General features: G+C 38.5%; 6 protein-coding genes across 6 annotated transcripts; 2 read left to right on the plus strand and 4 right to left on the minus strand.

Annotated features, from left to right (window-relative positions):
- Positions 1–180: 180 nt before the first annotated feature.
- On the plus strand, positions 181–9,857 carry MONOS_5892 (uncharacterized protein; the record flags this gene model as incomplete). Its single annotated transcript, XM_067876079.1, has 3 exons — positions 181–183; positions 254–357; positions 830–9,857. The coding sequence occupies 3 exons, from the start codon at positions 181–183 to the stop codon at positions 9,855–9,857; spliced, it is 9,135 nt and encodes a 3,044-aa protein (XP_067730796.1).
- A 7,048-nt stretch (positions 9,858–16,905) lies between these two features.
- MONOS_5891 (uncharacterized protein) lies at positions 16,906–17,730 on the minus strand (the record flags this gene model as incomplete). Its single annotated transcript, XM_067876078.1, has 1 exon — positions 16,906–17,730. One exon carries the CDS (start codon positions 17,728–17,730, stop codon positions 16,906–16,908), a length of 825 nt encoding a protein of 274 aa, XP_067730797.1.
- Positions 17,731–17,868: 138 nt separating this feature from the next.
- MONOS_5890 (uncharacterized protein) lies at positions 17,869–18,159 on the minus strand (the record flags this gene model as incomplete). Its single annotated transcript, XM_067876077.1, has 1 exon — positions 17,869–18,159. One exon carries the CDS (start codon positions 18,157–18,159, stop codon positions 17,869–17,871), a length of 291 nt encoding a protein of 96 aa, XP_067730798.1.
- Positions 18,160–19,781: 1,622 nt separating this feature from the next.
- Positions 19,782–20,667, plus strand: MONOS_5889 (putative HD domain containing protein; the record flags this gene model as incomplete). Its single annotated transcript, XM_067876075.1, has 6 exons — positions 19,782–19,879; positions 19,933–20,032; positions 20,079–20,121; positions 20,169–20,203; positions 20,277–20,358; positions 20,429–20,667. 6 exons carry the CDS (start codon positions 19,782–19,784, stop codon positions 20,605–20,607), a joined length of 537 nt encoding a protein of 178 aa, XP_067730799.1. The 3' UTR covers positions 20,608–20,667.
- On the minus strand, positions 20,659–21,764 carry MONOS_5888 (putative dolichol-phosphate mannosyltransferase catalytic subunit Dpm1). Its single transcript, XM_067876074.1, has 5 exons — positions 21,632–21,764; positions 21,471–21,570; positions 21,303–21,413; positions 21,029–21,219; positions 20,659–20,972 (listed from the first exon to the last, which is right to left on the minus strand). Exons 1-5 carry the CDS (start codon positions 21,727–21,729, stop codon positions 20,753–20,755), a joined length of 720 nt encoding a protein of 239 aa, XP_067730800.1. The 5' UTR covers positions 21,730–21,764; the 3' UTR covers positions 20,659–20,752.
- Positions 21,765–21,922: 158 nt separating this feature from the next.
- Positions 21,923–24,865, minus strand: MONOS_5887 (uncharacterized protein; the record flags this gene model as incomplete). Its single annotated transcript, XM_067876073.1, has 1 exon — positions 21,923–24,865. Exon 1 carries the CDS (start codon positions 24,833–24,835, stop codon positions 21,923–21,925), a length of 2,913 nt encoding a protein of 970 aa, XP_067730801.1. The 5' UTR covers positions 24,836–24,865.
- Positions 24,866–24,873: the final 8 nt, after the last annotated feature.

The raw sequence follows: 24,873 nt of genomic DNA on the forward strand, positions 1-24,873 counted from the left end.
CTCCAACAGATTTTGGAAACAAGATATAACTAATACCTTCGCCATATACATCCGTTCTGCTAGTTATATCTGGAGGATGATGGAAATGCCGTTTCAACCCGTTGAAGCAGAGCAGTCTGAAGAATTGCTTTTCCATTAACATGTCGATTCCTTCGTTCCCAGCGACTTTCAGCAACTGAGATGGTGCGAGACATTCATGAAATCATATTTGCTAAAAGTTATTTCTCTGCTATTTTTTTTTTCTGATGGGCAGAGGGATGAACAGCAGCGAATGAATTATTTGTGGATTGCTGATGCAAGCACAGCGAAAGGGAGGATCAGAAAGAACACAGGGCTTGACAGACATCAGATCTATTGGTACATGGACTTGGATGGAATTAAACAAGAGAGCAAGGATCGAGAGAGCATTTGTTGGAAGAGGATTTGCTAAAAATGGAAAATATCAATTCACAAAATCATTCCACGGTAAAAAGAAGAACATTTCGCAATTGAGGGAATATTGTTGATGTTCGATGGAAATGATAGTATTTCTTCGGAAACAAACAAAAAATCACTGTATTTTAAAGAATTTATTTTTTCTATATTTTTTTTGAATTTTTTTTGAGCTTAAAATTATATTTGAAATGATTGATGATTATTTTGTTGATTATGGAATTATTAGCGATTATTTGAGAAATGAAACCAAAATATTATTTTTGATGAAGAAATGCAGAGGAATATGGGCTATATTGATCATTTGAGTTTTTCATTTGTGTTTTTGTTTGGCGAAGAGCAAGTTGCGCAGCAGAAGAATTATGAATCTTGCGCCTATTATTTTTGTGTGCGTCAGTGCTATTTGCGAGACAGAAGAAGCAACAGGAAACGAATTAAATGGATTGGACGTAAATTTTATGTTCCGATTGCCAAGAGAAAGAAATGACTATTATACGCAGGGAAACAATCAGTACAGCATAATTGCATCAACATTTATTGTTGTGAACTGCTCATTGAGAACAGCGAATGTGTTGCAAATTCAGCCAGAAGGAAAAGCTTGTTTTTTGGTTTGCGAGGGGTCAAGGCTTGATGTGAGAGGATGTGTGATTTCAGTTTCATCACAAGTGAGCCCATTTGTGGTGGATGGAGGAAGCATCCATTCAGTGAACCTGACGATTCGAACTTCGAAGCCGTTTGCACCAATTCCGCGACTTTTTTGCTCGTCTTTCAAAAATTCTGAGAGAGATGGAGCAAATTCGATAACTCTTCAAGACTCTTCATTTTCATCATTTGAATTGGATTCTGCTCCATTTCTTGCACCGAATGCGAGCTGCTTTGTGAGAGCCAGTGGGCTTGCCATGGCAAACATTTCAGTTGCTTCAGGAGCACAAAGGGAAATGGATTTGAGAGCGAGAACAGAAACAACGATTGAGAGCTGCTCTTTTTGCAGAGTTTGGGATGCTATTGATGGAGGCATTGCGAGGTCAGTGAACAGCCCCTGTGCCTCGCTGAGAGCCACAAATTCCTCATTTGAGTGCTGCTTTCGAACGATGAATGTGAACAAATCAGGTGGACGCAACATGACAAGGCAACCACTTGAGGCAAATGATACACACATTTTTACAGATTGTGAATGGTTTGATACGGGATTTGCAAATATTGGAAGCGCTATTTATTTGGAAGGAAAATCGACACTCGAATGTTCAATGTGCTCATTCAAGAATATGAGTCACAACAATGATGGAGCTGTTTGTGTCCGTTCAGCAACAGGAGTGACAATGATAAATTGTAATTTCACAAATTGCGTGGCAAAAGATAATACTGGTGGAATGATCATTTATCTATTGAATGGCGATTATTATTTTTCTGAATGTATCTTTTGCGAGTGTAAAGTGACTTCGCATTACGCAGGAGGATTGCGCATTCATCAATCTTCAGGAAGCATGAATGAAACAATTGAAAAATGCAAGTTTATTCGCAATGAAGTAGGATCATTTGGAGGAGGATTATTTATGGAAGGTCAGCCGACACATTTTTTGATCAAAGAGTGTGAATTTTATGGAAACAAGGCAAATGGAACAGGAAAAGACTCCTTTGAAGGCGGTGGAGGAGGAATGGTAATAAATTCTATGAGTTGGATGGAAGCCGATCCATCTCCAAAAATAATTTCATTTTGCTTTTTCAGTGGAAACAAGGATATTATCGAAGAAGGTCACGATGTGAAAATCAGGAATTTTTTTCTCAAAGGTTCACCATTTGAATCGTCGTTTTCAACAACGTCAGAAAAGAGAGTGTTTTACAACAAAAGCAAAACGAATTATGATGAATGGCTTCCAACAATCAAAACAACATATGCAAGCGCAGGTGGTGTTGAAGGACCTGTTTGTGGGCTTTCGGAAAGCAATCCATGCAACACGATAACACAGGCATACAACATGATTGAGAAAGGAGAGAAGGGGACAGTGAACATTCTTCCATCGACATATTCTTCGATGGCGCTGCTCATTGGAGGAGGAGATATTTCCTTCGCAGGGGAAAGCAAGAGCGAGTGTATCATTACCACAGAATTGCTGAATTCACACGAGTGTTTGTTCACACTGGATTCGGGATCGATGGGATTGTCTTTGGTGAAGATTCTTCACAACAGCGGAGAATCATCTTCTTCGTTGTTTGTGATGCGAACAGGAGCACAGAAACTGACACTGAAGAATGTGGTCATATCAGGGGCAGAAGATGGGCAGACACATTCATTTGATGCCTCGCCATTCAAGATGGTATTTGAGAGAACAAAGATGGAAAACTGTTTGATTGAGGATATCGATCTGGGAGATTGCTCTTTGTTTGAGGAAGAGTCGGAGAGTGCTGCTGGGAGAGGGATACTGGGGAATGTGACGATGCAAAGGATCAGTCGGATGAGAGGAGATGGGGCGATATTCAGCACTCAAAGCGAGAGAAGCGATTCATGGGAGCTGGAGAACACCACATTGAGGAACTGTGTGAGCAAGGAAGGGAATGGAGGGAGCATTGGGTGGAGTGTTGGTCAAAGCGGGACATTCAAGATTGGCAGGGGAGAGGTGACAACAGTGATTGGAGAGTGTGGGGCAGAGAAGGGGAGAGGAGAGGAGAAGGGGAGAGGAGGAGGGGTGTATTTGGAGCTTTCATCACCAACAACAGTGTTTGAGATTGTGAATGTGGGATTTGAAGACAATCGTGCAGAACATGGGGTGAATGTGTTTATTGCATCGCCTCAGCTGGAATTGATTCCAAAAGGGAGATATGAATTTGTTTCACATTTGAGTGAAGATATGCATGAAGTGGAGGGAGTGGGAGACACGAACAATGCAACACTTGTGATTCCGATTGTGTGCTATCTTCTGGATGTTCCGAGGAGTGAGGTGTATGTTTCCACATCCGGGGTTGATCATCCTCGGTGTGGGCACACATTCTTCGAGTGCCGAACACTGAACTTTCCTGTTGAGAGGGAAGAGAGCACACCAGCAGATGGAACGACAACAGCGACAATCAAAGTTGGAAATGGAGTTGAGGTTGGTTCGACAGTGATCCTTTCGAAAACATCAAGGGTGATAGAAGGGGCAGATGTTGAAGGATCGCTTGTTGTTGGAGGCGAGGCAGCATGCAAAGGTGGAGAGGAAGGATGCGTTGGAGTGTTTGTGGTGCTGAAGGAAACGATAATGAGGAACATTGGATTTGCGATGCCATCTGCTCTTGAACATCACGAGGCGATATTCCATCTGAAAGGAGAAACACTGAACTTGAGTGAATGTGTTGTCACATTTGGAGAAGAAGTGAATTTTGTAGAATACAGCTTGATCATTGTGGAATGTGGAGAAGCGAATGTGACTTCGCTGAGATTGGCATCAATGAGGTTTGGGAAGGCTGGGATAAGAGCGAATGGGGGATTGTCGTCTGTGGCTCTGAAGAATGTGGAGCTGAATGATATGACCTTTGGAGGAGAAAAGGGGTTTATTGTTTGTGAGAGAGGAAGCACACTCAGAGGAGAAAATGTGAGAGCCAGTGAGAGCGAAATGGGGGGAAGCAGTATGATTTGGGCAGGGAGCAGTTGCACTGTTCGGATGAGGGAGTGTTCGTGGAGTTTGTGCAACTTTGTTGATTCGGGGATAATAAAAGGTGTTGAAGCGAAAGAGATATCTATCTGGGGATGCAATGGGAGCAATGTCCGAGTGAATGAGGGAGATGGGGGGATGATGTGTGGAGTGGTTGGGGAAGGAGGGATGGTGGATGTGTGGAACACGAGTGTTTTGGGGTGTGTGGCAGAGAAAGGGAATGGAGGAGGGATGAGGGTGGAGCTGAAAGGGGATGCACAACTGAAGATCAGGAGCGAAGAAGAAGTGACACTGATGAAGAAATGTTCAGCAGGAGAGGAAGGGATGATGAATGGAGGAGGGTGTGGAGGAGGGCTGTGGGTGTTGATTGAGGGAGAGAGATGTGGGTTTTCAGTGAGAGGAGTGAGGTTTGAAGAGAACAGAGCAAGGAGCGGGAGGGATGTGTTTGTTGTGTGTGATGATTTGAGGAGGGTTGTGAATGGAAGCAGTTTCTCGTTCAGCAGAGAGATAAGCGAGAGAGAGAACTCACTGATGGGGAAGGATGGGGAGAAGTTTTTGAGTGAGGTTGATCTGTTCATATTCATTGAGGGATACAGCTCGTGTGTGATTGAGGTGGGGAGCGAGAATGGAGACAATGGGATGTGGTGCGGGATGGAGAACTGTCCGTGCAGGAGTGTGGATTATGGGGTTGGGAGGCTTGGTGGAGAGGGAGAAAAGAAAATAGTGATAAGTGGGAGCACGAGTGTTGAGAAGGTGGGAGATGTGAGTGGAGTTCGGATTGAAGGGAAAGACAGCAAGAGAATGAAGGTGGTTGTGGAGAAAGGAATTGAAGGGGAAGGGGAAAGTGTTCTTGATTCGAAGGGAGTGAGTGTGTTTGTGAATGTGGGGTTTGAATTGCCTGGTCATTTTGAACCGAGGAGAGAAGCAGTGATAAGCTCATCAAGAGGAAGTGGTGTTTTGGAGATGGAATTGTGTTCGTTTTTGATGCAGGAAGGGGAAGAAGAGGCAGTGGAATATGGGATTATCAGGAGCAGTGGACAAGCTGTGCAGATGAGGTGGATATCGATAAATAATATCAGGATGAGAAAGTGTCTGATGGATCTTGCTGTTTTTGGAGCTGAGCGGAATGGGGCAGAGAATGAAATTGTGAGCATCAGCAACTGCTCGTTTGGGAGCCTGTCAGTTGTTGGTGGAGATGAGTCAGCTGTGATGTGTGCCGAGGTGAGGAGAGTGATGAAGATAGAACAGAGCAACATGAGTGATATAACAAGTGGAGAGAGCATGAGGGGTGGGGCAGTGAGGGTGAACATCCATGATTCAGGGATGATTCATGTGAAAGAGGGGAGGATGGAGAGGTGTTTGGGAGAGAAGGTGAGTGGTGGGAAAGGAGGATGGATGCACGTGGACTGCAGTGAAAGGAAGGGAGGGATGCCATTCAAGTTTGAGGGAGTGGAGTTTTTTGGGAACGAGGCATTTGTGGGGAAGAACATGTTTATTTTGGATTCGGATCTGAATGTGACAGTGAGGAGCGAGACATTTGGGATTGATGTTGAAGGGATGGAAGACGATCCGAATGAGTTTGTTGGAAGTGATGAGAAGCGGATCAACACAGATCTGTTGCGATTTCTTGTTGAATACAGGAGCGAGAGGATTGTGGTGTGGGAAAAGGGAGATGATGTTGTTCGATGTGGGAGTGAGGAGGATCCATGTGAGACACTGGAGATGGGGATGAGACACATTGAGAGAGAAGGGGAAAGAAAAGTGGTGGTTGTGAAGGAAAAGATAAGGGTGGAAGGGGAACATGATTTGAGTGGGATTGAAGTGGAATCAGTGGGAGCAGGATATGATGAGATGGAATACGGAGCAGTTGTGATGGGGAGTGAAGGAGAAAGTGGAGCAAAAGTGTGTCTTAGCAACAGTGGAGCAGTCACTTTGAGAGCACTGGAGATGTGTGTGATGAATGTTTTGGGAAGTGGGAAAGCAGGGATGACCGTGAGTGAGGGAGAGAAAATTGAATGGGATGATTGCTCAATCTCATGGAAAGGAAAGAGAGAAGGGATGGGAGATGTGGCATTTTGTGTTGTGAAGAAAGGGGAGCTGGAGATGAAGAGGTTCAAAGTGCTTTCGTATTTTGGGAAGGGAAGTGTGTTTATGGTGGGTGGAGATGTGGCGAGTATGATTGATGAATTGACAGTGATTGAAGCCAGATTGGAGAAGGGGAGTTTGTTTGAAATTGAAGGAGAGGGAGCAAATGGAGGAGGTGAGGTGAGGATGAAGAATTGCAGTTTTGGAACAGTTGAAGGGGGAGGAGCTGATCCTTGTGTTGTTTTGAGCAAGAGTGGGGGCGAGGGTGAGGTGAAGCTCATTGTTGAAGACTCGCTGATAGAAGGGTGCAGTTGTGGGAGAAGCACAAAGGGAGGGGCAATGCTGTTTGAGTTGAATGAAGGAGGATGGTTCCACATTGTGAACACGAGTGTGAAGCAGTGTGGATGTTCTGTGAGCGAAGGGAAAGGAGGTGGGGTGTATCTGAAGACTGAATTGAAGGGAGAGTTGGATTATGTGTTTGACAGGGTGATATTCCGAAGGAACGCAGCAAGGATTGGGAATGATGTGTTCATTGTGTGTGATTGCATCGAGAGACAGATCAACGAAACACAGTTCAACATCGACTTCCGGGATGAAGAGTTCATCAGGCAGAACGCGATCTATGGGATGGATGCAGGAGAGCACAAAGAGGAGGCGATGGACTTGATGAGTCTGATTGTGAAATACCAGTCAGACACGATTGTGGTGTCGAGCAAAGAAGGGAAAGGAGGGAGGAATGAGCAGCAGTGTGGGAAGCCTTTGCTGCCATGTGCGACGATTGGGTTTGGGCTGAGGCATCTAACACACGATTTTCTCAGTCAAGTGATTGTCGATGAGGAGTCAGTGATTGATGAGGAAATTGTGTTGGACACACTCACGCTGAGCGGGATGCATGAAGAACAGAGTCGAGTGGTTGTGAAAGGGAGGATGAACCGGAGAAAAGAAATGATTGTGGGGACAAATGGGCAGGTGTATATGCGATGGATTCGATTTGGATTTGAAGAAGTGGAATCAACACCAACTCCGCTTCCAACGACTCATTCATCATTCATGAAGATTTGCTCGGGAAAGACATCGATCAGCACGTGTTCGTTTGAGGGAGTGAGCTCGGCCGGGGAGGAAATGGCAGAAGTGCCATTCTGCCTGATATTTGTGGAAAGAGGGAAATGCTCAATGGGGAATGTGAGTGTTATGTGGCTTTCATTTTTGAGTGAAGCAGTGATGGTGATGGGGGAGGATTGTGAAGTGAGTGGGCTGAGACTGAGAAATGTTGAGGGAAGCAAAGACTGTTTGAAGATGAGTGGAGGTGGGAGTGTGAAGATGGAAAAAGTTGAGGCAGGAAATGTGAGGATGGAAGACGGATGGGTCATAAGAGCAAATGGAAAGGAAGAAGGGAGACACAACAGAGAGGAAGGAGAGTTTTCATTTTCGATTTTGTCATCTTCATTTGAGAACATCACGAGTGTGGATGAGAGTGCAGGAGCAATTGATGTTGAGGGGGGAAAAGGAAATGCAGAGTTTTCGAACTGCTCTTTTTGTGGGTGTTCATCAAGAAGAGAGAAGGGGAAGATGATATCACTTTTATTGTGCAAGAATATTCAGATGGGGCAGTGTTTGTTTGATGGGAAGGCAAAAGAAAAGGAATTGAACGAGGAAGTGGTTGATGTGTGCAAATGGAATGGGTCAGTTGTTGAGGTGAAGGAGAGCGCGGGGGAGATGTGGGATACGAGTTTTGTGAACTGCTGGGATGGAGGACTTTCTGTTTGTGGAGGGAGTGTGGAGATTGAGAAAGGAGAGTTCATGAACAACAACCCATCGATTGAGAGATATCCATCAGCCAGACGGAACATTGTCTGCTCTGATTCGGGGGTGTTGAATGTGATGAGTGTGAAAGGAGGAGATGGATTGAAGGATAATTCATCAATGTGGATTGTGGATTGTGGATGCGAACTGGGAGGGATAATTGAGGAGAGAGCATCATCGCTGTTCATTCCAGTGGTGGAAGAGGCGAGGAATGAGACAACGTCTGATGGGAGGACAAGCATCATGGTGGCAGGGCGACTTCTTGTTCCGTGCAATGTTTCGCTGCGGATGAGCTTCAGGAATGGGAGGGAAGAGGTGGTTGAGAGCTATGAGATTCGCGAAAATGAGAGTGTGTCGGAGAATGAAATTGATGCAGTTATTTCATCTGCTCAGATGGCAGCAGTGGGAGCAGAGACTGAAGTGTCTGTCTGCCTTTTGTTTGGCAAAACAGAATCTCCATCATCGACTGAGGCATTCATTTTGAAGAACAGAAGCGAAAAAATAGAGAATGGAGACGAAAGGATTGCTGAAAGAGGAAAAGAAGGAAAATCATTTTGGCCGATCATTGTGATTGTGCTTGTTGTAATTTTGTTGATTGTTCTGATTGTGTCAATTGTTCTGGCTGTTCGATGGAGAAAGCAAAAGAGGAGAACGGAAGAATTGGAGATAATTGTGGAAGATACAGTGAAGAAGGACCCGAAGGCGTTTGAGATGGTGACGATGGAGATGTCTCCAGAAGAGCAGTGGAGGAGAGCAGAGAGGGAGGCAGAAAAGAAGAATGAAGAGAAAATGAAGAAGAGGGCGTATGATACGAATATGGTGCATTCGGAGTCTGAAGAGTATTTGTTATCTGAAAGTGGATCGACTGAATATATTTTGGGAAAAGACTCAGACAAAATTCCAGAATGGGCATTAGAGAAGGCTGAGGAAGAAGATGGCATATCGAAAAAGAGATCTCCTTCTCCATCCATTTCATCCACTTCATCCACAGAAACTTCAGACACAGAGTCCACTTTTGTTCGATCGGAGAGTCTGTGCCCGACCACCTCGTCGATGTCAAATCTGGTGGATGCAATCGCATGCTCATCACCTCATGAGAAGCTGATTGTGGATCTGAGGGATTCAATGTTCATGTTGTTGCATGGAAAGAACAAGACAAAGGAAATGCCGATTGGTACTCTTCAAGAAAGGGAAGTCTCGGCTGCCCAAATCCTGTTCTGGGTAGCTAATCTCGCACTCCACTCCTTTGATGAAATGGAAAACAAGCTTCAGTCACTTTCCAATCTGAGCCCTCACATTGTGCTGTTCTCAGAACATATGGTCATCTGCATTGTCATGCATTCTGATTTATTGTCAGATGACTCTGATTCAGACTCATCGTCCATCTCTTCATTAACTGTTTTCACGTCTGCAAGTGATGATGATGATGATGAAAGTGACTCCCTTCCCTCATCCGCCTTTGAGGATGAAGATAGCTTCAAAAAAGAGTGTTTGAGGTGGAAGGCGCCAGAGCTGCTGATCAACAAGAATATGGGGGCAACAAAGAAGTCGGTGGTGTTCTCGATCGGGATGATGCTGTGGGAGTGCCTGACACTCCAGATCCCGTTCGGGGAGTACGAGGCTGTGATTGCTGGAGACAAGATTGAAAAAGGAGAAAGGCCAGATATGATTAAGATCGAAGGAAGTTCAATGAAAGAGATTGTAAAATCATGCGTTCAGCACTATTCTGAAGGAAGATTGAGCTTAAAGGATCTAAAGAGAGAATTCATTGCACATTTTCCAAAAGGGATGACAATTCTAACAGTGTCAGATGCAATAGATTTTGAGCCAGGAATTAGGAATGGAACAGGAGCAAGCGAAAACAGAAGGAATCAAACGGAAATCAGTTGTAGCAGTTTGTGGACTGCTTGAGATGCAAATTCAACGTTGTTGCAAAAAAGAGAGTTTGGATATATTTGTTTTTCGAAGGTCTTATAAATAATTGAGTTGTGAAAATATAATGTGAATGTTAATTCACTAAAGAGTTTCAAACGTGTTCAAGCATTGAATCAGTTATATTTTTTTAGAGTTCATTTACATTTTTTGTAAAAGATTATGTGAAAGAGAAAATATATGTACGCATTATCGGATGAAAAATTGAAAAAGCATTAAAAATCATTCAGATATTTTAATTATACACTCCATTTTTTTATAAATTGATTAATTAAAATACTGCAATAAGGATGATTATCATTTTTTGTATTTTTTTCTGACATTTTCATTTTCATTTTAATTTCTTAACAGGTGTGAAAAGCGAAAAAAATTTTTTGAAATGCATACACCATAAATGATTCAATATCGAAAAACTTTAATTCAACATCGATAATTATTATTCAAAATCGAAAAAGTTTAATTCAAGATTTAAAATATTTAATTCAACATCGAAAATGTTTAATTCAAAATTGAAAAGGAAGTTAATTTGTTTAGAATTTCAATTCAAGTCAAAGCCAAGGAAATTTTATTGGCACAAATGTTGATAACAACAAATGTTAATTTATTGGAAATGCTTTTCTTTCATTTTAAACAACTGTTTTCTTCGATATAAACTGATATCAATCGATTCTTTCCTCATTTTGAAGATTGAAAATGTTTTTTTTATCAGATTCAAATGCAAAAAATGAAATCGAAAACTTTTCGTTTCAAACAGAAAAGATTGATTTCTGTCTTTTTGAACACAAAACAAGATCATGAACTATCCTATCACTTTTGTTTTTTACAAAAATTCCTCATTGTCTCCTGAATACATGTGAAGAGTTTTATAATAATTCAGTCTTATCCTATTTTCACTATTTCACACAATCAAACACCAAATAAAACATCAAAAAAATTTTTCTGATTGAAATTGATAAATTTCTTTGATCAATAACTGAAAGAAAAGAAACTGACATGAGTATGAATTTTAAGGTTTTTTTTCAAATTTTTCGATGATAAAGAATTTTCGATGTCGAATTTAATATGATCAATTTCGAATTAAACTTTTTCGATGTTGAATTATATTTGGTGTGTTATGTTATGTAAGATCAAAAAGAAATAAATTTATAAAAAATTTCAATTATCTGTTCGTTAAAAATTTTAATATCATTTATCTTTCCACACAGAAATTCGGGAAGAAATATTTTGATTTATCATTTTTGTTCTGCGCGTTGCTTTCTATTATCTTTCTCCACACTTTTGTTCAATTCTATTTAATTTTTTTGGGTTATTATTGTTGAATCCATATTTTCTCGATCTCATAATTTGGTTTGAGATTTCACTTTGAATGAAGATAAATGAACAATGAAAAGTTATTCCTCCTTTCAAAGTTTTGTTTCTTATGAATTGAATCTATAACATCAGCTTTTTGAAACAATTATCATTTCTTTTTCTTTTTATTGAAAAATATCTTCCCAAAGAAATAAAACCATATGCATATCAATTAACCGAAAAAAAGTTATGATTTAAAAAATAATCACCCATATAGCCTGAAAAAAATTAACACTCCAATAATCATTCAAACAAAAACTGATCATTATTACACTCTGTTTATTTCAAACTTGTTTTCTTAATTGATTATTGATCGCATATCATTCATTTTTGGTACCATTTGATTATAAAAAATGGAGAGAAAATTGTGATTTTCCAATTTTTGTTCCAATGATTATTGGAGTGTTTATTTTTTGATGGTATTTTTAATTTTCAATTTTTCTTTTTTTTTCATAATAATATATCTTCCAAAAGAAAAAGTTTGAACTTTCAAGCTTTTCATGCACAAAGCAAGGTAAAATTGTTTCTGTTTATACATTACAAAACTTTCTCAGATTTCAAAAAATTTTGATTTTCATATCCTGAAACAGGTATCATTGAAATCAAAACGTTAAGTTTTCCAACATTTAATGAATATCAAAAAATGGACCCATTTTTATTTTGTTTTTTGATCTCAAAAAGTCAATGAAAAGTTCATGTTTTTACAATGAATATGGGTGATTATTTTTGAAATCAAATTTTTTTATTCAAAAATTTCGATTCGAAATTATTTCTTGAATATTAACAAAATAACACTGGAAAGAGAAAATACTAATTAAAAATATCTTCATCTTCACTTAAGCTTAAACATTTGTTTATGAAATGGTTTTGATGGAATTTTTTATAAAAATACAAAAACTTTATTCAATGACAAACAACCTTTGATAAATCAACACCCCGAAAAAAGTTATGATTTCAAAAATAATCTCCCATATGCCTGAAGGATAATATTTTGCCCCAAATATTTTCAGCACTATGATTATATGCGATGAAAAATGAATGAAAAACAAGCAAAAAATGTCGATGCATCGAAAAATGTGACAACATACGAATGAGATTATATCAGACGTGATTTTATCCGGTTTTAACTGTAATTTTTTAAAACAAAATTGAGTATTATCTTAAAAATTTTTCAAAAATTCGTAATTATACAAAAAAATTGCATTTTTTTGCAAAGTCGATTTAATGATAAAACAAGTGAAAAAGAAACTTGTGAAATGTGAAAAGTTATAATAACAATAAAAAGGATATGCTGTGTCATGATGATGCAGCTTAAAACTACCAAAATGTTATATCCATGGAAAGACAATCAATTTAATGATCAAAAAATAAAATTGAAAAATACTGAGATCTCTAAGTAAAAAAAAAAACCTTTTTAAAATTTTTTCTGTGTTAAAAAATATATTTAAAAAATGTTTCTTGTTTTATTTTTGTTGGACACGAGCTTGTATTAAGCCGTAGCCAACTCCACAAAAAAAAGTGGGTGGGGGTGTGGGAGGGGGGGGGGGGGTAGGGGAAGGGGTAAAAAAGAGGTCAGAGGAAAAAGAGTACAGTCTAAACCGGATATAATCACATCGGTTTTTGCACAACTTTTTGTGACTATATCCGATTGTGATAATATACGATGCTGCTTTACACAGAAAAAAATAAAAATTAATTTTTGAAATAATTAATTTTGGGTCGATTTTTTTATTTTTGGAAATTCTACACAAATACACTTTTTTCACTTGCTTGAACAATTTTGATCGTAAAAATACATTATTTTGACTTATTTGAGCACATTTTTGAAAAATCAAAAAATTGAAAATTTTGATCAAAAAATCGATTTTTCAATGAAAAAATCACCCATAATAATAAAAAATGTGATTATATATTTTCAGCCATGTGATATTATGCGATGAAAAATGAATGAAAAATAGGCCAAAAATGTCGGTGCATCGAAAAATGTGACTATAAAAGAATGTGATTATATTCGACGTGATTATATCCGGTTTTGACTGTATCAAAAAATTTCATGGAACAAATGAAAAATGTTATTAAAGAAATATTTCTCATACAAGATGAAAATTTCTTCAAAAATTTATCATTTTCCATCGGTGGAAAAAGCGGTCGTTGGTGGGAAAAGCGGTCATTCAAGTTGTTTGAAAAGTAGAGTCTTTTGGTTAAAAACATAAATATTAAAAAAAAAATAAGAACATTCACACCTGTGAAAGTTCAACGATATATATTTTTTATTTATCTACTGGTTATAAGACAGAAAAGTTCACTTAACCTTCGTAATTTAAACAGCAGTTTGTTCAAACTGCTTTTATCAAAAATACTTCATCGTATTGAATAATCAGAAGAAATAACTTGAATATAATGTGATTTATTCTGGAATAGCTGTTTGGAAACAAATTTTGATCTTTTTTAATGAAACTATATCAAAAAAGTTTTTGATCGAATGAATAATAATGGACGCTACAAAAAAAATCACTCCAAACCTTCTTCATCGTTTGATGGCTACTTCCGACTTCCGAAAATATTCATCTCCATCACAAAAGATCTTCGAAATTAAAAAGAAACATGTTGTAACGTGGAAAACTGCTGTGGGATCCAAAGCTATTTCAAACGGTTCATGGGAAAGAGGAATAGCGGAGATGAAAGCAAATCTGGAAGTGGGGAAAATTGGACGCCCATCAATAATTACAAGTGAACAACTGGAAAGAGTTGAAAACCAAGTCATCGCACTGCTGTCCGAACAAAAAATTATCAGAGTGAAGGACATTCAATCGATGGTTTTGCGAGTTGATCTTTTTATTTTTTTGATATCTTGGTTTTTTTGGATCCAGGAAGTTTTAAATACAAGTTGTGAAAGTGACGAAGAAAGGAAAAAAGTCAATTAGAAATATGCCTTTGATCTCATAAAAAGAAGCTCGATATTAAAGGCATGCATTTCCAGGCCTATGGAAATTGCAAAAATCCGTGCGCAATCACCAGAAACAATTCGTGAATGGTTCCAAAAGTTGTCTTCCATTATAACAACCAACAACATTGATTCGACAGACATATGCAACTTTGATGAATCCTCTGTTCGTATTGGAGAAAGAACAGAAAAGCTTATTGTTTGCCTCAAAAACCAAACGCCGCCTTCTCCTCCTGCATATCCAAAAACCGAAAATGCGACTTTATGTGTTTGCATTTGTTCCGACGGGTATCATCTTCCACATATATCAATAAACCCACGAAAAAAGATACCACAAGAGTTTTCTTTTTTGTCATCTTTTAATATATAATGAATTGGTTCTTCATTATGTTAGATAAATTCGGAAACATTTCGATTTATCATGATTCAGAAATGGATTCCGCTGATAGCGAATATACTGATAATGTCAAAATCAAAGAAAGCTCTGTTATTATTGGACAATCACCGTTCTCATTTTGATTCGGAGGTTATTTCGTTTGCTAATCATAACAATATCATCATCGAAACCTTTCCTCCGAATATTACACACCTTTTACAGCCGTGTGATAATTGCGTGTTTTTAAGATTAAAACTTGTTCTTCAAAATTCATTTGTTTAACCTACAAATTAAATGACTTCTTCTTTCCGAAAAGCTTTGGCAGATGTGTTGCCAAAAGCTTTATCTGCTGCAAGTTCTCCATCTGTAATAAAATCTGCATTTTCAAACACTGAAGTTCATCCTGTTGCTGCTGCTCCAATGTTATCCAAAGTGTGCGGCACAGCTTTTTCGTCAAAATTATCATCTTCTTCAAATTTATCAACAACAGATCTGAAGAAAAGCGTTTTTGGAGATTTTTCTTTAAAAGAAAAACGACAATGAAAAGAAAAAAGTCCACGAATACCTTCGATTGAGGTTAAGGAAATGGAAATAACACACGAAAAAGCAATTGCAAACGAAGAAAAAGGAGTAGAAGAAGAAGCAGAGCAAAACGAAAGCGAAGGATCGGAGATAATGAAGAAAAGAAAAATAAGACATCGAAAAAAAAGAATTGATGATAATTATGTTTACGGAAATGAAATCAGTTCCATTCACGAAGAAAAGGGAACATTAACTTTTGATCAGAAAACAAAGTTAAGAACAAGAGAAAGGAGAAAAATTGAAGATGAATGCGATTCAGTTATTGAAACCACAACAATTTGAATGGATCAATTTTTATTTTGAAGTTGATGCAAATGAAGATATTTATTTTTCTGAACTGCGTTAGTCTTATTTTTCCAATTCACATTTCTTTTTTAAATGAAAACAGGCTGTTGATGATATAGTTTAAGACCTTTTTTAGAATTATTTATACATATTTCTGTTCGACAAACAATAATTATCTAAATAAAAAACGCTTCAGGCCATATCAAAAGAACAACAGGGTGGAAAAATAACATTATTTTTGTTCCTCCAACTGCCGCTTTTCCCACCAACGACAGCTTTTTCGGCAAGTTCCAAGTATATGGACCATCGATAAAAAATTCTTTTCATAAAGAATACGAAAGAAAACGTCATATTAATAAATTAAAAATTAGTTTTATTTGTCGAAAATGCAATGTTAATAACTTTCGATTTTATCATTTGATCTATCCCATTTATATTTTCAAACTTTCCTGTTTTTATTTCGTTTTAATTGTGAAGGCTTGGAGCTTTATCACATCATAACAAGGAATAAAATAGTTTTAAATTTTTATTGATTGCAAAAAACTTTTTGATAAATTTTCACATCATCATTTTTGACTGTTATTATTTAAAACAAATAAAATCTTTGTGCTTTCATTCTATTGAGTAAAGTTCTTTGCCAAAATTTAGGATATGAATAACATAATTTGAAAGCTTTCTTCGACAAACTGTTATTGAATTCTATCTGATCTGCTAACAGAATTTTTTGAACTGAATTCAATTAAATAAATTTTTGGAAGCAATCCAGAAAATTGAAGAGATCAAGTATTTGCTTCTGTGCGATATGAAAGAGGAATGACTTGCACTGACAATGAATTTGGAAATTGAGAGGAAACAGCAGACACAACAAATAAAGATCGCTCTTTGAAGATCACTCCAATCAATGCTGCAGCGGAGTTTGAGAAAATCTCAATTAATGATTTAACTGATTCTTGTTTTTATAAAAATAACGAAGAATACAAAGATGAAGGAGATTCAGATGAAGTCAATGCAAAAGAAATCCAAACAAATTTCTTTTCACCAAATACTTCTGCTGATGGCTGTTTCCTTGATTCCTGCAGGCGGATGGCTGAGAACGAAACATTGCTCAAACACAAACAATGACTCTCGACACAAATTACAGTATTTGCTAACTGCGCTGGCTCTTCTGACGTGATTATGCAGTCGCCCAGCGTCAGATTTCCAATCCTCACGCCAAAGACAGAGCGATGCGCTGAAGCGAAGCTGGGGCAGAAGACGATGTCCATTCCCAAAATGTTGCACTTCTCAAACGAAGATACAACACAATCGGTACTTCCGTACGTCTAACCAATTTTTGAGTTGAACTCAAAAACAGCTGGGCTGCCTCTAACTGTCTGCACCTTTGCTGATGAAATGGCTGTCTCCGCTGAAACAGCTGCCTTCTTCTCCACCAGCACGTTCTGGTATGGCTCGTTGTTCAGATGCCGCACAGCCTCATTCAGCGTCTCACACTAGTCTTCTCTTCGCCCACAGTCCTTCCCGTTCTTCCCGTTCTCTCCAGACACAAAAATCTGCTCTGACTTGTAGAACACAATAAATTGCACCAAATCAATTGTCCACTCGTTTTCTTTGTCCATCCCGAAGATCGCATTATTTCTGTCAAATACCAACTCACTGAAGTCCATCACAAACAGCGCCTCGTTGATCTGCTCAGCAATCGATCGGCAGACAATGAAAAGATCCTTCGCCACACTCGCTCTGTTCAAAGAAAACCGAATCAGCCGAAATTTGATTGGCAGCGCCTTCGCTTTCTCCGAAAACTGTGCATCTGAATCTTCTGGATCGTCCGGGCAGTTCAATGCAATTGCACCTCCTCTGCCTTCACTCGTTGAGCACGCACATGTCACAAAAGACGACAGATTCGCCAGCACACTGCCTTCATTTGCCCAGCTGTCAGCCAGCCCGCCCGCCTTCTCCTTCATCCACACACAAAACGCCCCTCCCAGCTGAGACTCGCTGTTGCAGTCGCTGAATGTCGAGTTGTCCTTCGTCAGCTCCACAGTCAGCTCGCTCTCATAAGAAATGATCGATGCATTCGCATTTGTGCTGCGGATGAGATGCCACTGAAGATTCTCCAGTTTGATTTCGCTTGCTATCATTTCTTTGCCATTCTTTGATAAGACTGATTCCTCATCCCCCTTCTCTTCCGCATCTCCCACAGAAATAAACGATCCATCTGCATAATTCAGAACATCAATAGAAGACGCACTTGCCACAAAATGTGCAGCAGGTGCTGTAAGTCGGATGGCCGATGCCGCAAAGGAAAGCTCGTCCATTTTCATTTCTGCGATCGGAAGTGTCCCAGACGAAACATGAAAAAGCACAAAAGCAACATTTTCTTCTGCTGTCTGTATCGCAAAGGAGCATTTACAAAGCGTGGCTGTTCCTGTCTCAGTGAAAAGAAGTTCTTTTTGCTATGTTTCGAAAGACGAAGGCAGGCAGAAGTTGATTGAGGTGAAAGTGAGCATAAGCTTGTTTGTAAGCACAGCCTCAGAAGGCTCAGAAAGAGATTGAATAGCTTTTCCCACATTGATTGTGCATTCATCTGACGAAGGCTCATCAGAAGAGGAAGAAGAAGAATAACCTGGTGAAGAAGGAACAGCTGGGCTTATTGAGCTGTTTGAAAGGTCCCACTCGTCTGAAATAGTAGCACTTGTGTTGATTTTGATTTCTCTGAACTGAATTCCTTCTCTGAAATGCCTCATCCCTTCCCAAAACGACAGACAAGGCTCCGTTTCTTATCCACACCAGCGAATGTCTCTTCCACTCAACAACACGACAACAGAATTGTTTGTGTGATCAAACAGCAGCTTGTCCAATGAAATGTCTTCTGCAAAGTTCACTCCATCTAACCCAAAGAAAACTGTTGTATTCTTCCATTCAGTCCAATCAAACATCAACCTTTCTATGAAAACTGAAGAATTCAAATCGGAGCTCAATATGAACGCGTTTCTGCCAACAAATGCTTCATTCTCAGAAAACACCAAATCAGGTGAAGAAAAACCATCGATCAAATAATAACATCTCAGATTCAAAATCCATCCTCTTTCTTTGAAAGTCGAACTGACATAAACAACTCAAAAATAACTCACTTCCTCATTTCATTCGCCACAATAATCATGTCTCTTCCCTGTTGTGCCCTGTTTCCTCCAACGCTTATATCTTAAATGAATATGTGTCATTGTTGTCTGTTGCACATGTCATATAGATTCCTCCCCCACATCCTTCAGAACTACTGCAGATCCTATCCGTCACTCCCACATTCCTCATCTTCAGATGTCATTCTGCCACCTTCAGCTCAAAAGACATCGCTCCTCCCTTTTTGAATCCTTCAGATCCGAGTGTCTGGAACGAGCATCCAACAACTTCGATTTCGAAGCTGTTCAAAAGATTAAATATTAAAGAACACGGATTTGAAACTCCGTTGTTGACTCTGCTGAATGAAGAAGATTACAATAGAAGAACAAATGTTGAAAAATCCTCTTTATCTTTGTATTTTCAGTTTTTAAGTTTTTCCTTTATAAAAATTAATGCAAATAAATATTTTTATTTATGAATGTTATTTTGCTTAAGATTCTGATTGTTCAATAGAGTGTGAATCAATATCATCGATGAAATAAACGAAAAAAGTGAATTGGGCTCATTTGTCAGAAAAAACATTGAAAAGAGCAAACATATAACGTTTTTGTATTTCTTAAAAATGAACACAACAAAAACTCGAATGAAAAAATGTGTAACGCGTTCAATTGAGAAAAAATGACAGAATAAAAAACTATAATTGTTTGAAAATATAAATGGGATAGATCAAATGATAAAATCGAAAGTTATTAACATTGCATTTTCGACAAATAAAACTAATTTTTAATTTATTAATATGACGTTTTCTTTCGTATTCTTTATGAAAAGAATTTTTTATCGATGGTCCATATACTTGGAACTTGCCGCTTTTTCCACCGATGGTATTCATTAGTGAAAAAAGGGTCAAAAAAAAAAAAAAAAAAAAAAAAAAAAAAAAAAAAAAAAAAAAACCCTGAGATATTGACAAAGATTTGTCCAGTTTATTTCAAATATTATTTTGATTGCAAAAATTATTATTCTGAATAATTTTCAATGGATTATGAAAAAAATATAGAATCGTATTTCGCAAAAATAAATAAAGGGATAAAAAATTTGATTTTCTGTATTCTTAAGAAAAAAGCGTATTATTTAATGCAAGAACAAGATAAGCTCCTTTCATTTTTCCACACAATAGAAAAGCTTAAAGTTTAAAAATTGCCATTGGTTTCATAAATAATATCTGCTTTAGAAATTACCTCGTACTGGATGGATGACGAGGGTCAATAATCCAGAAACAGTTTCAAGTCACATTTTCAGAACAGCTCTTTTAGGATTTGTTATTCGAGAAAAAGATATTGATTACGGCAAGTTGGCAAATGTATTTTATAATTGTTTTCAGTATTCTTTTAATAAAAACAAAGATGCATCAAAATGGGCCTCATACATGATCTTGCTGAATCTGTAATAGGCGATCTTACTCCTGACCAAGCTTTGAAAGTTGACAAGCATCAACTGGAAGCGGTTTTTTTCATGATTTTTGATTTATTTAAAGAATCCATCATTTCAGGATGGTGTCAAAAAATTATGCGAGGATCTGCCTGTAGATGTTGGTTTGCTTTTTATTGAATAAGGGTTGATATTGTGAATGCTTTTTCAGCTGATGAATTTACCACTCTTTGGAATGAATTCGAGGTACAAGAGACATTTTGATCCTTTTTTATTTTTGCAATGAAAGGAATAAATTAAATTTATAAACAAAATTCAGGATGGTAATACGAAAGAGGCAAAGCTTGTAAGAGAATTCGATAAGCTGGAAATGATCATGCAAGCACGCGAATACGAAATAGGTTTGCAAATCCTTTTGTTACAAGAAAAACCTCTTGCACATTGACGCAAACAATCCTTTTGCTTTGATAGATCAACCTGGCGTGAATTTAGAGACCTTTTTTGCGTCCACAGCAGATATGTTTACATTTCCGTGCACAAAGGCCTTGGATGAACGCATAAGAGCAACTAGAAGTGAACACATTAATGATCATCTTTTGCAAACAGATCAGAAAGAATCTGGATGCAAGATAGAACAGAAGACCGAATGAATGTTAATACATCTTTGCTTTTATTTAGAAATTGAATAAAAAGACAAAAAATTTCTTATTATTTCTTTGTTTTATTTGCTTGATGAATAAAACTTCAAACCAAGGCAATAAAAAACATCCAAAAAGTGAAGGAAAAAAACTTCCTCTAAATTGTAAGAACGAGTAGAAGAATAGTCTTAATGAACCCAACATATTCTTTCATCCCAATCTTCGATGAACCAAACATGCGATCAGCAAATGTAATTGGGACTTCACCGATTGTGTATCCCTTCTTATATGCCCTGGCTATAATTTCGAATTGAAAAGAAAAACCTTTTGCTTTAACTTCAGGAAGTATTTTTTCTAAAACAGCTTTGCGATATAGTCTTCAATGTGTAAAATTGAATTTTTTACATTTTAAAAGTATTAAGTTAAGGCATACCGAAATGATCCTGTCATATCAGAGGAAGCATTACCAATTGCGGTTGTGGCCAAAACATTTGCACCACTTGAAGTCAATTTTCTGAACCAACTCCATCCGCAAACTCCTCCTCCAGAACGATATCTTGTTCCAGTTACGATATCGAGATTACTTTTCTTTTGAAGTCTGATCATTTCAGGAATGAACTTCGGCTAAATTGGGTACATTATTTGAATATTTAATTAGGAAATTATGAAAGAAAACATTATCAAATGCACTTCATATATAATCACACATGATGACTCAAATCTGCATCCATGATAATTACGAAATCGCCACGAGCAAAGGTGAGTCCATAGATGTAAGCTGATCCCAAGCCAAGTTTTCCTTTTCTTGATTTGAGAACCTATCGTTTTATTTTTAGAAAATATTTTTTTAAAAAAGCAAGAAAACATTTTCAAACAATTTTGTTTGGAAAAACAGTCTGAAGTTGCTTCGCAACATCTTGTGTTCCATCCGGAGAGCTGTCATCTACGATAATAATTTCAAATCGGTTTTCTCCACTTTATGTTGTATAATTTGATACAAACAAGAAAATTAAAAAACAATTAATCAAAAGAATACCACTTCTGCATTTCTGAGCAAATAAGGTAAACAATGATTGGCAAATTTTCTCGCTCATTATAAGTGGGCATAATTATTGAATAGTCAATTTGTGACATGATGATTGAACAATAACTTAAAAATTGACAGATCTCTTACCCATATTAAACATAATCAGTTATTTCTTTCAAACTTTCTCATTTAATAAAACTTAAAATTACATGCTTTCCTCCCCCTAAAATCATATCTTTTCATTTGGCGAACGAAACGACATCACATATTTTTTGTATTAATTATTTCAAAAAATCACACTCACGGGCGCCAAGGAGGCCTTCCATCAATTGAAGAGCTTTTTGGCGACTGGCTTTTTCTTGAAGGAGAGCGAGAAGTCGATTTTGACTCATTTCTGGTTGCCGGCCTGCCTAATCGATGAACATCATTGAAAGGATCACGTTTTTGATGTGAAGAAGGTGAAGTCGGAGGAGATGGCGAAGTGTTGTCTCTATCAGGCGACTGCTGTCTGAATGCATCGAATGACTTTTCATTGAGAAAGCTGTCTGGCCTGCCTCTCTTGTTTTCTTCGCCTGCTCTGTTTATTCCGTCTATTTCGTCAGCTCCGTCTCTTCCATCTCTTCTGCCCGTGGCTTGCTGTGCGCTTTGCTGCGACTGCTGCAGAAGAAGCTGCTGCCTCAGCTGGTCTTCCTTGTCAAATGCTTTGTCCTCCAAAAACGCAAAGTCCAACTCGTCTTCGACAAACTCCTCAGACTGGCGCGATCTGCGGCTGCACGCAGGACACATGTCAAATATGTTGGCGCGGCCTCTCCTCCTCCGCTGCTGGCGCAAAGCTTCCAGCTCTTCTTCTTCTTCTTCTTCTTCTCCGTCTTCTTCAAAGTCTGAACTGGACGAGCAGCTTTCCCCGCGTTCTTTCCTCTTCTTCCTCTTTTCCATCTTCTTCTTCCTCCTCTCTTCAATCTTCCTCCTCCATTTATCGTCTTGCTCTTTCTTCATCTGCCAGCTCTTCGTCACAATCTTCCACTCCTTCTGCTTCATCGCTGCTCGAAGCGGCAAAAAGGTCTCAAACGACAGCTGCAGCGCCACGTCCGCTGAGTTCTGGCTCTGGCTGCTTTGAGTCTTCTTGTTCTCGTTCTGCGAGAACATTCCAAGTGTCCTCATCTGCTTCAGCTGCTTTTCACGCTCGATTTCTTCGATCGATCGGATAATCACAGACGCCCTGTGTGTTCGGTAGCTCATCCGGTTCTCAAACTGCTTCTGGCTTATCAGCTTCTTTTGCTTCTTCTTTTCTTTCTTTTCTTTCTTTTCTCGTTTCTTTTTCTCCTTTCTCTCTTTTTTCTTTTTGGAATCGCTATCTTCTTTCTCGTCTTTGCCTTCTTCTTCTCCTTCTGAACTCTTTTCATCCTTCTCACTTTCTTTATCGCTTTTCTCATCATCAGACGAACTTGACTTATCTGATTCCTCGCTTTCTTCTTTCTCCTTCTCCTTCTCTTCTTCTTCATCAGAACTGCCAAACAGCAGGCTTCTCAATGATAACGATCCCTTCCCAATCAGCTGTGGCATCCCAACTTGCCCTCCCAGTTGAATAGGACCTGTCAGTTGGTCTGTGATTGCATACACTTCCACAATCACATTGTGTGAGGCAATGCAATGGATGAAGTACGGATCCACGACCTGACGGAACAAAAAGGTCTGGTCGAATGAAACGGCTGATAGTGTTGAATAAAAAGGCTGAGATGAAAATGATGAAATGGTTGAAAAAGAAGAGGAAGAGGAAGATGAAGATGAAGTGGCTGAAGATGATGAAGACGCTGAAGGAGCAGTGCGATGCATCTTCGCCTGCGCGTCCAGCGGTTGAGAGGGCAGATAGAACGGATGCTGCGGATAGTCTGAATGAGCCACGCCGTCTGTGATTTGAAGTGCATTCAGCGGCGTCGCAGGTGAAGTGTGTGCAGAGTCGAAGTGAAAGAAGTCGATGAGCACAAAAATAGGCACATTTGAAGTGAACACCCACGCCAGCGGAGGCAGAGCTTCTGCTTCGATTTCACCAGTTTCTGAATCATTTTTGACAGACATGTCATTTTGTCCTTCTGGTTGTGCTGATTTCTTCCTCAAAACAAGTCTTTCGATCGTTATTTGTGTTATGTTCTCTCTCATTGCAAGCGGCAATGCTGCCACTCCGCTCTGCCAATACACACCTGGAGTTCGCAGATGCCGTGCCATTTCCAGTATTTCTGTCTCAATCATATTCTGCCTCCGCTTCAGTTCTGATTTTTTCAGTTCCAGCTGATGATACTTCGTTGGCGAGATTCCGATTGCCAGTTTCGCCTTTTCCAGCTCTTCTAACAGCTTCTTTTCTCTTTCCTTCATCGCTTTTTGTTCCTTTTGCATTGCAGCCAGCCTGCGAGTCAGTTGCGCCATTTTTCTCCTTTGCTCTTCTTGTGATTTCCATTCTTTAATAAAACTATGAAATTCTTCCAGCCGAGGATGGCCTTTTAAATCAACTGAAGAATCTTCCTCTTCGTTTTCTTCTTCGTTTCCTTCTCCTTCGATATCTTCTATTTTCTCATCGGAGCCTGTTAGTTCATCCCATATCCTGCATAAAGCAGCAATGTCAGCTGGTGATAGTGCTCTTTTTAAAAAAGCTCCTTTCCATCTTTTCAATTCTTGCTGTAGATATTTTTCATGTTGCTTTTCAAGATCTGCTTTTGCTTGAAGATGCTCTTTTTCCGCTTCAATTGTTTCAATTCGATTTTTCAATGCTTCAATTTCTTCATTCTGTTCTTCAATTTTTTTGAATGATTCTTTTTCGCTTGCTTCTGCTTTTTCTTTTATTTGATTCTTTTCTTCATTTAACGTTGTGATGACATTTTCATCATATAGCTTATCGTGCTCTAACTGCTGCCTTTCATTGAGAATTCTTTCAATTTCATCTTTCAGCTCGGCATTTTCAGCTTTCAACTGTTCGATTTGTTTTTCAAGATCGCTCAATTGCCCAGATGAATTATTGAGCAATTCTTCTTTTTGCTCGAGTTCTTCTACAAGTCTCCGATGATTTTCCTCTAATTCTATAAATCTGTCCTGCAGTTCTTTCATTTGAGTCATTTGTTGTGACAACGTGATATACATTCCTGCCATATCATCTTTTCTTTCCGCCTCATTTATTTTTTGCATGGCCTTTGTCGTCGAACCGAGAGGACGGGTATGATTCATTTCTTTTGAATTGAACAAAAATATATTTATGGTGTTGA

Source organism: Monocercomonoides exilis (assembly GCF_001643675.1).
Source record: "Monocercomonoides exilis strain PA203 chromosome Unknown scaffold13-1861174, whole genome shotgun sequence".
NCBI lineage: Eukaryota > Preaxostyla > Oxymonadida > Polymastigidae > Monocercomonoides > Monocercomonoides exilis.